We start from the raw sequence: 13424 nt of genomic DNA, 5'->3' as shown, positions 1-13424 counted from the left end.
TTAATATTTTCAAATGCTGATGCTTTAGGTTAAGATTCAGGTATTCCACAAATAAAAGCTGATTTTTTTCAAATAGAACCCCAGACATGTCTCACATGATGGTGCTTCAAAGCTTCTCTGGGCAAAACTGTCTTAGCTCTCTCAATCTCTCCTCACATGAAAGGTCGTCCAAACCCTTAATCATCTTTGTGCCCTTTTGTGCACCAGACAGTTCAAAAGTGGGCACAGCACTCCATGTGAGGCGTTCCATATTGCATCTTAATTACATTCTGACCTGCATGAGATAAAAAAGCCTTTTAGAGTTTCACACATACATTTTAATATAGCATTTCACATGGTTTTGGATCCTATTTTAAAAAATACTTCAAATATATAAATCTGACCAGCCAGCACCCAAGAACATCATGTGCAATTCTGGCTCTAAAGGCAGTGCTAAAACTCTCAGTGTGATTAAGAGTGATCATTTCATAGCTGATATTAGATCCTGCAAGTCAGTGAAACTCTAGTAGTGTAAAACTGGGCTAAATCAAGCTGAAAACTCTGGTCAACCTTACCTTCAGAAGTTTGAACATCTTCTTCTGTATCCACAGAGCCATCAACTCTTTCTGTGATAAAATAAGGAAATTAGATGAGTTTTGTGTTCAAAATTTTAGCAATGCATCTGGAATACCAATTCTTAACTTGAAGCGTTTGTTGGAAGGTTGGAAAGACACCAGTGGCAGTCCCAGACATATTTCATAAGGTTTAGAGAAATGGAGTATGTTCTGAGGAGGAACTCTTCATAGCAGGCAACTCATTGTCCATATGCATTCTGATCAAATCAATCAATTCTTAATCCACCACTAAGAAAATTGCCAATTATGAGAATATTACTTTGTGTGATGAACCAGGGGAAAAAATGCTACTTGCCTTCACCAAATTCATTTCTTGATGCATAATACTGAAAAACAGGGTGAACTCATTTATAATGCTTTTTTTTTTTTTCACTACCAACAATGTAAAAAACATCTCTAGGAAAGAACTGGATGAACAGAAGACTACATTTATGGCAATAAAAAACAGAATATTTGCTCCATATTTTGAATCTGAATTTAGCAAAGACTTTTTCCAAGAAAAGGTAATGCAGCTGAAAATTGGGTTACTTTTGTTAGGCCAGCTATTATCTCCCATACTCCCAAAGACAATTTTGGGTTCATATCTCAGCCTCTATCTCAACAAATCATTATAAAGGACAGCTGTGACATAATTAATACTGGGAATTATATGCTCTTGTAAAGGAAATCCTGTCTTGAAGATGGTATATATTCACTGACTACGAATTCTATACAATTCCTTACGTAAACTCTGGAGAGAGCCTGATTCAGAGTAAAGCTGAACCCCAGGGTTTTCTATTTATCCCTCAAATCCCTCTCCTTGCTTATTAGAAAGAGAATAAGTAAAACAAACATTCTCAATTTAGAGGTAATCTTGGAGGCTTTCCTACTGTAATTTCACCTGGTAAATGCTGTAAGTGCATGAAGTCTACTCAGAAATGTAGATTGCAATTGGATGTAACTATTTATATCTCTTTTATAGTCACTACTTTGGTTCTGCTTATTTGTTTCCTTTGCGTTCCTTTTTTTATTATTTTTTCCTTTCTTTTTTTTCAGTGGGCGTAGGGTGGCTGCTGGCTGGTTTTCCCAGGTTTTTAGTTGGGAAACCTAAGCCCTCTTTCTTTCTTTTCTCTAGTTTCCTGATTTGGAAGCAATGTCTAAGGAACTTCCTCCACTTCAAAAAGAAGAAAGTGTGACTTCCCCTCTGTGGACGTTAAGAAAACCCAGTGGAGGTAATCTCCTGTCTGGCATCGGGTTTGTACCTTCTTCAGAAGGAAGAAGCCCTTGCAGACATCACTGAATGTGGAAGAACCATCAGCTTTGGATGCTAAGCTGAAGAATTAGGCTATGAATAAGGAGTGGATAGATGACAAATGCTCAAGAAAAACTTGAATGGCATGAATAACCGGGGTGGATGAGCAAGAACCAAGGAGGCCAAGTTTGGAAAATAACTAGTATGACTGTAGGAAAAAAGGGAGATTGATTTCTGAAACTCAGTGATAAGAGGGAGCTGGTGCAAAAGCAGTAAGGAATAGGAAACATGCAGGCTAAGGATAAACTGGAGGATATAGGAAGAAAGCAGTGACTCCATGACAGGAAGCAATAAAAGAGGGAATTATCTCAGGCTTGAGCTTTTCAGAACTGAGAGGAATACTTCAGTTCTGCTTAAAAAGCAGCCCTGACAAGTTACTGAAATCATACAATGAGATTAAAAGTCGTACACAGCAAAGATTCATATCAGGAAAACAGTCCTCTGTGGGGCTTTATCAGACCCCCACTAATTCCCATGTATCCTCATTTTCAATGACCATAAGACCTGTGCTGGATTGTCTTTTAGTCCTTTATGGCTTATAGTTCAATTAGCCAGAGAACAAGAAATGGCCAATCATACAACAGGCATTTTTGAGATCCCTGTGGCCCAGTAGAGCAAAATGCCACACATAGAATTTTCCCAGCCTCTCATGGTTACATGGACACCTATCTAAGATTGTCTAAATTAAAGTGCCAAAGACTGTGATTTGTTTAATATGTTTATGAAAACAATGGTGCTCATAAAAAACACTTGACTCAGTATTCCATTATTTTCCCTTTAGCAGCTGAATTTGATACCACAAGTGATTCATCACTTTCATCTGGCCTTCCGCTGCAGGATCCTTCCAAAGAAGATGATGGTTCCAGCAGCACACCAGGTACACCTGCCTTCCAGAATGTAGTTGGAGCAGCTTGGTATCTTTTAATAACTTTTGACGTGGTATTTGCAATACAGCTTTTAATCCACCTGTCACTTTTTCATGCCTTCGGAAATTTTTCCCTTCCAGACCTCAGCACTGCAGTAAGAGAAGAAGAAACACCCTTTCAACATAATGTTCCAAGTCTGATGGTGGATGTTACAGGACAGACTAGAAAAAAGAAAGTAGTATTACCATCATGCCTTCAGGGGAAAAAACTAAACACCATACCAAATAAAAAGGTAAAAATAGTATCTTTCTTGTCATCTCTTTTCCATAAAATCTTCACCCTGGAGCAGTACTGGAAGGTGTTTTGAATCTGTTTACTGTAACATGGCTGTTGCGCTTCATTTTTGTTTACTAGCAATTTTAGAAGTACCTTTCCTCTCAATTGCTAGGAAAAGCTCATTCTGCATCAGGCACCTACATGAAAGCTCTGTTTCCAAATAGCAGAGCTTTCCCCATTTTCCCTGAGATACCTCAATGGCTTAATACATCTGAAAACTCAAACCAGTATAAATTTTCAGTCAGTATTCAAAGTGCTGCATCAGTTTTTACTCAAATTAGGATGTCTTTTCTGTAATTCTTCAAGGTGAGTGGACAGAGGTCAAATATATGCTAAGTAATTCTCTACCTGACTTAATGGCCACCAACTTTATCTTTGTCTCATATTTTGCCTGCAAAGATAGAAGATCCTGCATCAGGAAAGCTCAGCACATCTTCTCTTGCAACAAGACAGGATCTTACTGGCTTCCATCTCAACCCATCCACGGTGACATTTGGAGTGCTAAAGGAAGGCTGCACCTATGCAACTACTGTAATCATGAAGAATGTTGGTGTCAACTTCTCAAGGTTAGTTTGAATTCTTAGTACGCTGTTTTTTATCTCTCCAAATAGATCTTTACAAAAATCAAGTACAGTTTCTCTGGAGCCACCACTCCAGAGAAAATGTAGGAATTCTGGCAGCCAGTTTATAGGTCTGCCAGAGCTTCCCATAAGATGGAGCCATATCCTAGGAATGCCTGTTCTACTGCCATGCCTTTAACAGCTTCTGGTGCAAGGCTATGCTGGTAAACTGTTCTTCAGAAGGGAATGAAATCCACAGGATGAGTTCCAGAGTACAGTAATTTCACAACCATAAGGCGCACCAGACTATAAGGCGCACCCCCTGGGCGTCGGCAAATTTCGCAACTTTGTAGATCATATAAGGCGCACCGGACTATAAGACACACTTTTTTTTTGCAGGGAGGAGCCGTGCGGTGCGCAACAAAGTAACGAATTACTGGCAGGTGCTCAATTTGCAAGCATTTTTAAAAGATCGGTGTAGCCTTTAAATGCAGCCCCAGGTGCCCTCCCCGTGCAGCGGGCCCCAGCACTCCTGCCCATCCCAGCGCCAGCTGGCAAGGCTTATGGCTCCTGGCTCCCACCACGCGGCCGCGCTGTGTCTTGGCTTTCCCCGGGCCGGCGGCAGCAGCGCTTCTCGCCATTTCTCCACGCTTACCTGCAGCTGCGCTGCTTGTTGCCGCTTCGCCGCGGCCGCAGGGGCTGCAGCAGTGCCGCCACCGCTTTGCTGCGGCCGCAGGGTCTGTGCCGCTGCTGCTTTCCCCTGGCCACCCGGGCCACGCTGCTGCTGCTTTGATGCTGCTGCCAGGCGGGCTCTGCTCGGGGCTGTTGCGGCCTTGCACTTCTCGTTCCCCCCCTGCCTGAGCCAGGGCCGCCCAGCTTTTCGTTTCCCCCATGCCCGGACCGGGGCCAGCACCGCCCGGCTTCTCATTTTCCCCCGCCCCCACACCCAGAGTGGCACCACCCGGCTTCTTATTCCGCACACGCCCGGGCCAGGGCCGGCAGCAGCTCCCTCCGTCCCCACACGGCTCCTGCTGGCCATGCCGCCCGCTCCTGCCCCCCCCCCTACCCCGCAACTTGGCATTCCTGCAGCACCGCCCCACCATTGTGGCTCACACTTCCAGTTTGGCAAATTTCGCAACTTTGTCCATTATATAAGGCGCACCCGACTAAAAGGCGCACTTCCGGGTTTGGGGGGAAAAATTTAGTCAAAAGGGTGCACCTTATAGTCATGAAATTACTGTAATGCAAAAGTAAAGGTCATATCTGATCTAATGATCTTTAAAAATCTGAACACTAGAAGTGGCATTCATAAAAGGACAGAATCTCAGATATGAGCCAATCAGTAAGAAATGAGGAAGCAAAACTTCTGCTTTAGTTGGTACCATTTGAGATTATTTGCACAAAATTCCTACCACTATCATGCCTTCTGCAATAGAATCACATCAAAGGACATTAAATAAAGATTGTTATGGACTTTTGGGTCTGTATCACACAGGTGTTTGCCAAGAAGCTGTTTGTACTTCAGCTTCCTTTGAATGTGCAGGTTTAAAATGCTGCTGTTTTACATTCTGTTGTGTTAACAAGCTCTTTGAAGGCTTACTTTGGCCCATTCACCTGCTCTTTTGGGGTTTTTTTGTTAGAAACCTGAGCCTTAGTGAGAAGCCCAGGAATACTGCTCTAGTCCAACTTGTACATTATGATGGAAAGGATGAGCTAAGAAATTCTGCTGTCATTTAAAAAGCAGAGGAAGAGCAGGCAACCTGTTTCCTAGATGTGATTTCTGCCTGAAACAGTTTCTGGCAAACTGATTCTCTTCTCTTTCTGACAGGTTTCGAGTGAAGCAGCCACCTCCACACACAGGACTGAGAGTGATGTACACACCAAGACCTGTAGGTTACACAGGAGAGTTTTTGGGTTTTTTCTAGACTCAGCTGGCCCTCAGGCTAGCTAGAGCACCTTTCTGGGACAGAAGCTGTCTGGTAATAGAGCTGCCAGGGTATACAGTTTTGTTTAAAGTTATTCAAAGTGATGCTGTCTTCCACTATCCCTCTATCACCTTCGGCTAAGCACCTCATGCACTCGAGACTCCGCCTGTGCCAGATTATAGAGGGATAAAAATGTAAAGTTCAGTGGAAAGCAGCTGGTCAAACAGTTATAGAGAGCTTTTTCAAAGTAAACAGGATTACTCTACCACTGCCTCTGAGTTTTCCCTTCTCCTTAGGGTGTTTGTTATATCTGCTCTGTCTTATGCCTAGATTTAATTTCCTGTCCTGATACCTTCAGGATTTGAACCTAGTAAACTATTGCCTTAATCCTTTCTTCTCCTGCTTCCAACTGTTTTCTACCTAAAGTTTTTTATCTAGCAAAGCAGCATAGCACATTAAATTATCCCATTAAGTAGGAAGCTTTCATGCTTTCTGCCTTTGTTCAGTCTCTCTTTTCACCTGCATGTTATCTCTGAATAAACAGTGCTGGTCCAGAGCCTTAGCCACAATTCAGTACTTAAAATCATAGAATAGTATGGGTTGGAAGGAATCTTTAAAGGCTCCAGTGGAGAGAGAAGGATGGTGTAGGGGACTGTGTAAAAGGCCTTGCAGAAATCCATCTAGATGGCCGGAATAATTTCCATTATCTTATTTTCTCCTCACATCTGCCCCTTTTGTGCATCCCCCTACCTTTATGTTCTTTTTAGAACAGAATATTTTATTTCATTTGGACGAGACCTGCAATGGCCCTCCAGTCCAACTACTTTACCACTTCAGGGCTAGCCAGAAGTTAAAGCATAGTGTTAAGGACACTGTCCAAATGCCTCTAACACTGACAGGTTTGGGGCATCAACCACCAGCTCCAAGGACTGCTGGAGGGGACCATGAATGAAATTTGCACCTTACCTGTGAGTCATTCTCTGTCTTTCCTAGGTGGCAGCAGGCTTGCAGGTTGAACTGGAGATAGAGATTTTTGCCATGCTGATTGGAGGGAAAGACACTGGTGGCCTTGAAGAAGTTTCCCATGATATTGAAATATTAACAGAAACTGAAACTCTTCTTCTGCCTGTGAAAGCAAATATCCTTTGTTGTCTTATTTCTCACACTCACCTCATAGCATCGACCCTGGGGATCATCTTCCTGTTGGGAGCCTCAAGCATTGTTTCCAGTGCAGGCTGTTGCAGTAGCAAGCTTTACCGTCCTTTTCAGAAATACACAAATGGGTGTTTTCAAAAGCACAACGAATGAGCAAGATTCTGATGCCAAACACATTTTACATCAGAATAACGTGGTTTGAAAAGTAGGGAAAGGAAGAATAGCAACTCAGAAAAATGTTGCTTTTAAAAAATAAATTAAAATAATAGGAATTCTTTCCCACCACCCCTCATGAAAATACTTTATTATATTTTTGAATCTGTGGCAGCATCTGGTGGTACAACTTCATGAACAACAAAATGATGTATTGTCCTGATACTAAACAGGCAAATGGGACAATCCCTGCAGCAGCAAAGATGCAAGCACAGAAGCACATGAATGCTGTCAGAAACGAGCCTGTGTGGGTTCAGTGGGCTTTTCAGTTGTTCGACTGACAACAGAAGTACAATAAAAGAAAAGAGCCAAGTCAATAGCTATTATTTCTATTTCCCTTGTGCTCCAGGTGAAGTTCCATTTGACATTTAATCAAATTTACACTTAGAAGTCTGGGAGAAGGAGTCCTCTGGGAACCTATAAAAGAAATAACAAGGCAAGCTACATCCAAACATGCCAGAAACTTCATTCACACTAAAGACTACCCTTAGCAAAGAAAGAACTTCAGGATTCTCTGAGCCCGTCCAGAGTAATAGTTAACAGAACTCCTCAGAGGCTTTGTATGTTCTAGATGTGACATTGAAACTCCCCAAATGTACTTTACATTGACCAAAAGAAACCTTTCATACCTATAATTGCAGAGCTGAGCTAGACAGAACTAGTGGCATAGCAGCAAAACCAGCTGTTTTTCTGTTCCTGCTCACCCAGTCCTCAGACACAGTTGTAGACCAGCCTCCAAAACATGTGCCCTTCCCTCATATTTTACCTGTTCTTTTAATCTTTGTTATCCTTTTAGTTGAGAGCACTAGTCCAGATTCAAGATGTTTTATACCCTTTCTTCCAGAATTCATTCCTACCTCCACATGTTATTTTACTTAAAGGTACCTTAGATCCTTAACATGGTATTCCACCTGTGTTATCCAGTGACGTTTATGAGTGCCGCCCAGAAGGATACCCCCAGGGAGGGATGGCAGCAGCAGTTCAGGCAGTTCCTACAAGCCCCAAGCCACAGTTACGGATTACACTCCCATGGAAGCCTTGCAGTTAGTGTGAGTACTGGATGCAGTGACACCAGCTCTAAATTAAGATACAGTTGTTTTACCTACTCTTCCCTTCATCAGCAGCATCCTGAATAAAGCCCATGCAAATGATGCACCTATCACACTGACTTGGTAACTGTGACAAGAGAAGGTAAACACTGAATGAGATTAACCAAAGCACTCACTACAAGGGAACTGCAGGTTATTACAACTGCTCAGCTGAGTGGAGGAACCCACAGCAGAGCCTCCTCAGTCCTGTCCCAAATCTTTCACTTACTGTCTCCACATTAAACAAGTCCTTGAGCCTCCTGGCAGCTGGATTTACTACAGTTAAGCCCTAATAAATCAGCCTCTCTTTAACACTTTGCACTTTCTAAAACCAAGTCTTACTGGTGACCCGTTGACACTGACAGGAAGTCTAGTAAGGGACAAAAGTCTTACAGATAGGGCAGCCTCAATGTGACAAGTTCAAATACACACCACCCTCTGCACACAGAGCACATTTCTGCAGCCTTACAGAATCAGTCTCTATGAAGAATCACAGAAAATCCTGAGTTGGAAGGGATTCACAAGGATCACATCCAGCTCCTAGCCCTGTACAGAATATCCCAAGAGTCACACCATGTGCCTAAGAGAATTCTTCAAACACTTCCTGAACTCTGTCAGGCTTGGTGCTCTGACTACTTCTGTAGGGAGCCTGTTCCAGTGTCCAACCATCCTCTGGGTAAAGAACCTTTTCCTGATAGGCCACCTCACTCTTCCCTGACACAGCTTCAGGCCACTACCTTGGGTTCTGTCACTGGTCAACAGAGAGATCAGTACATGCCCCTACTCTTCCCCTCATGAAGATGTTGAAGACTGCAATGAGGTCTCCAGGCTGAAGAGACCAAGTGACCTCAGCCACTCCTCACAAGGCTTTCCCTCAAGGCCCTTTACCATCCTTGTAGCACTCCTTTGGATGCTTTCTAAAAGTGTCTTAAAATCGTTTAAGTCTTCCCTGATAACAAGAAATATTGGGAATTTCTCACTAACCACCAGCCAACATGTTTAATATTAGGCTGGTGTTCTCCTCACCCCCATGGGCTCAGGCACTCTACAATACAATTGATGGTGACAACCCTATGGATGTCTCTCCTCAGCTCCAAGTCCCTGCTTGCTTCATATGTGTAACACTGACATCTTTCAACTTAAGCATCTGTAAGTCTGCCATATTATCTAACCAATCAGCAAAAAAAATCCAGCTGTATGTCATTTCCTCTCCTCTAGAGAAAAAGAAAAGTGACCACATCAGTTAGTTCTCAAAAACTTCACAAACATATACCTCTGACTGCTGCTTCTGCTCTAGGACTGCCCAGTATATCAAATATAGCTTATTTTCCTGTTTAAATATCTCCTTTTCCAGTGTGGAATTTTACCCCCAGAGTAACACACAATTAGTCTAGAAAAACAACTGGTTTAATGCCTTCCACCTTAGGGATTTACTACCTGGAGATCATCATGAAGACAGTTTAGATAAACTTCTCTCACTTCTTGTTGAAACGGAAGAGAAATACTCGCCCAGTCAGTTCACATTTAAGTGAGACACCCCCAGTCCCAAAAGAAATTCTGATCAGGGTCATCTTCCATGACAAGCACAAAGGGAGAGAAATTACAGTAATTTCATGATTATAAGCCACACCATTTTGAATAAAATTTTGATCCAAACCCGAAGTGCAGTTTATAATCAGGTGCGGCTTATATATGGACAAAGAATGAAAAGTTGCTGTTTTAGTTTGGAGGACAGGTGTCTGCTAAGAAAGGCAGGAGTTTCTCTTTGAAATGGAGAATGTAAACCCCCTCCCTCCAAATTATTATAATTTTGAAATCAAAGGGCTTTCAGGCAAAGATATGGGAATTAGGAATAACAGTTCTTTACTAGGGAAATAAAATAGAAATACAGTACTACAAAGAAACAAACTCCAAACCCTGACAAAGTCAGAGTACAACCTGACACCCCGTCAGGCAGGGTGTTGGTAGCAGTTCGATTAAATGGTGATTGCAGTCATCCTGCAATGACAGATGTGATTCAGTTGAAGCAGTGCTCCTGCAGAAGGTGCAGTTTCCTTCTAAAGGTCCAGTGGTGATGTGGAGAAATCCGGTTTTCCTCTGGAGTCCAGTGGAGAAAGGGGCTCCCTTAGTGTCCCAAAACCTCTGTTTTTATTTTGATAAGAAATGTTGGGCTCTTCCCCCTGGCTGGAACAACTTCCAATGGAATGAAGCAATTTTATCAGTCCCACAGTGGGACTCAGTAGGCCATTAGCAGAAAATTACTTTCTGGAGGAAGGATGGGCTGTGAAAAGATAAAGAACAATGCCCTGCCTGGTTTCAATGGATGGGCCATTAGCAGAATATCTCCCGCAGAGGTAAGGATCAGTGCCCCCACCCTCAACAGATGGCGATAGAATAGATACCTTTTATCACACTCTGTATTGTAACGTGTGGCTTATAATCAGGTGCGGCTTATATATGGAAAGAGAATGAAAAGTTGCCGATACCCGGAAGTGCAGCATATAATCAGGTGCGGCTTATAATTGTGAAATCGTGAAACTACCCAGTATTCTCCTCCCACATGTCTAATCCAGCTAATCATAGCTGCTGTCACCACAGCCAAACCTCCTTTCTCTTCTGATAGCGTATTTTTGTGAATTGATTGATAATTCCTACTGAAGCGGGTTGCAGCTATCCCATGCTACCCAAACAAGTGTACCTTATGCCTCTTTGAACATTCCTTCCCTCAAAGTCTCCTGGACTCAAAACAATATCCATCTTAGACATATCAGGGAACTCTGGATTGGTTGGTTTAGTCTCACAAAACATGGAACACTGACACACTCCTAGGTTAAATCCTGTAATTGGTTAAACAGTCTTGTTCAGCCATCTAGAACAGAAACAGCCAAGTCATTCCAGAGCCACCATGAGAACTTTCTCATTTTCCATCACCTTTCCCAGCTGACTATCACCAGATTCAGTGATTCTCTCTACTGAGACCTAGAAACTTCCCTGCAACATTAAACTTGATCACGATTTGCCACACCTCCTAGCAGAGATCAACAAGCAAAAACCACTGATCAAGCATCACCTGACCAAACTTAGTCTTACCTCATTAAATTTTCTTAGTTATTTTACATGAATACTTAAAACATTTCAAAAATAGTCTCTTAACACACTCAGAATTAAATACCACACAGGAATCTGCATGGAAAGTCTTCAGTATTCCCAAGCAGCCTCTCCATCCTGAATATGTGGTTATGATTTTTATACCATTCAGTTTGTGCAGTAAAAGCAAATCCCTAATCTACTTGAAGCTGGTGTAAGAACTTAGTCTAATGTTGTTGCTCCCTTCCAACAGCAAAAGGCAAATCTGAAGGCTGTCTATAGCAATCACAGTGCTCACACAACACTTGCAAAGAATCTGGACATAATTACTGAGTTTGGTTCAACATCTGTACAAAGGTGGAGCTGGGATTTCTTCTTATTTTTTCTTCTTTCCATTCATGATAATTTTCTGTACTCTTCCACTACAGGTCAGAACACCAGAAGAACAACATCAAGATCAGCAAAACTGAAATACCTAGATTTTAGTCCAACCTTATGGAAACATCCAATGTAATTTTTTCATTTATTTAATCAGCTAAATGAGAATAAATTTTTTCCCCTATTTTGCCTTAATGGAAAAGGTGATCCAAAAGTTGCACAATCTCCTCATGTGGCTATCTGAAATGCAGAGAGTGGAAAGATTTCTGTATTTCAATCCTACTACAGAGCAATGCTGCATGGTCCCAACAAGTTTGTTTTTAAAAGGCATTAGGTGTCTAATAATCTGTGCTGAGGAACCTGAAATCTTTTTCAACCTGGGAATGCACCAGGCTTCAACACAGTCAACTGTGATTCTTCAGGAACTGCTGACCTGCTCTGGTCATCTAATTCCTAAGTTTATGTTTACTTTCACAATCATAGGCTTAACTTTATGTGTGCTTTAATAAGCTGCAAATACCAAAGGGGCTGCAAGTACACAAAGTTACACTAGACAAGAGAGTGAATCTTGTACCCTTTTTTTCAGTCACACATGAGCACCTTCAAATGCTCATTCCTCTTCATAGTGGAGGACTGAACAACTTAGAGATGGTCTTTTCTCCCTCCTTGTTCCCACCTACACAGCAATGACTAAAAGAAAGATCACAGGCTCTTTTTGAGCCACCATATTTGTGTGTCCAAATGCATCTCTGCTTCTGGTTTATGAATTCATTTCTCACAAGGTCTTTTCCTGTGCTTCATCCTTTTTCCAACATGTGACATGGTGAGAGAAGAATGGGGAATTTTCCTTGACACATGCAGATGATTTGTTCTCTCAACACTTCACAGTGACTGAGAATCCCACAATCAAAAGCATTAACAGCAGCTTTCACCAGTGCGAAATATGAATGCCAGTTCTGAACCCTCTCATCCACACTGTTAGGTGAGATACATATTCTAACAATACAGATTTGAGCTTGCCCTGTACTTGAAAGTGCTTTCCTGCTCAGGTTTGTAAATCCAAGTTATTTCACTCAAGAAAGGGCAAACTGATGTCCCAAGGATATTAAAACTCCAGGACTATTGGCACAGGACAGACCTCTTCCATTTAACGTATATGCTGGACTCTGTCAGTAGCCACCCAAGACCTGCATTAGTACAGACCCATCACAAGTGACACAAATCTGAGAACCACCAGGAAACTTCAAGAGGGCAGCCAGTGTTAGCAGCTAGGGAGAGAGAACAACAACTTTCCAACACCTAAAAGACCTTTTCTCCAAGGATTCTTCCCTAATACCAGTGACAGCAAACAGACACAAAAGTGAACGAATTCCACCTCTTCCAACTTAGATCAGAGAACACCCGTCATCATTGTAAGATGACTGCATTCTAAACTGCTCTTCTGTATAACCATTTACTTCCTTCTCATTGGTACCTGAGTCCATGTGTCTGTGGCCATGGTGTTTTTTTAATTCCAGGTCTCCCAGATGATCAAACACCATCTGAAATATCTATCTCCATGTAATTAAGGTAAACAGAGGAACAGTCAGCCTTCCCCTTTTGGTACCTGGTTTTGACATCTTTCTCCTCAGCCGCCTCAACTGAGGGTGCACTGTGGTGTCAAAAGCCAGCTCTCCATCTATAACATGTTTTTCCAGTGGGCTGGCCCATTTCAGCAGCAGATAATGTGGATAACAGATGTCAACTGACTTTATTCACAAAATGTATCATCCTACAGTGTCTCCTCCTCCTCCCAGTAATCCCTCTTATGAGGGTCTATTTTAGGAGTAGTAAAGGAAAAGAACAGAATAAAATGAAATAGAAGAGCATAAGTCAGGATAGAGAAATATTTGAGTGCAGCTGTTTGATCAC

At 42.2% G+C, this 13424-nt stretch overlaps 1 protein-coding gene across 1 annotated transcript in view; it reads left to right on the top strand.

Annotated features, from left to right (window-relative positions):
- SPAG17 (sperm associated antigen 17) overlaps positions 1-11708 on the top strand; it is a 104233-nt gene extending 92525 nt beyond the window's left edge. Inside the window, 9 exon segments of the mRNA XM_042779028.1 lie at positions 1015-1117; positions 1729-1825; positions 2687-2782; positions 2912-3063; positions 3507-3673; positions 5496-5556; positions 6586-6730; positions 7872-8009; positions 11564-11708. Coding sequence (XP_042634962.1) covers positions 1015-1117; positions 1729-1825; positions 2687-2782; positions 2912-3063; positions 3507-3673; positions 5496-5556; positions 6586-6730; positions 7872-8008 — 958 coding nt within the window. The 3' untranslated portion in view covers position 8009; positions 11564-11708.
- Positions 11709-13424: the final 1716 nt, after the last annotated feature.

The sequence above is a fragment of the Catharus ustulatus genome, chromosome 2 (assembly GCF_009819885.2).
Source record: "Catharus ustulatus isolate bCatUst1 chromosome 2, bCatUst1.pri.v2, whole genome shotgun sequence".
Lineage (NCBI taxonomy): Eukaryota > Metazoa > Chordata > Aves > Passeriformes > Turdidae > Catharus > Catharus ustulatus.
The sequence above is the reverse complement of the archived record's forward strand: the minus strand, read 5'-3'. Positions and strand labels throughout refer to the sequence as shown.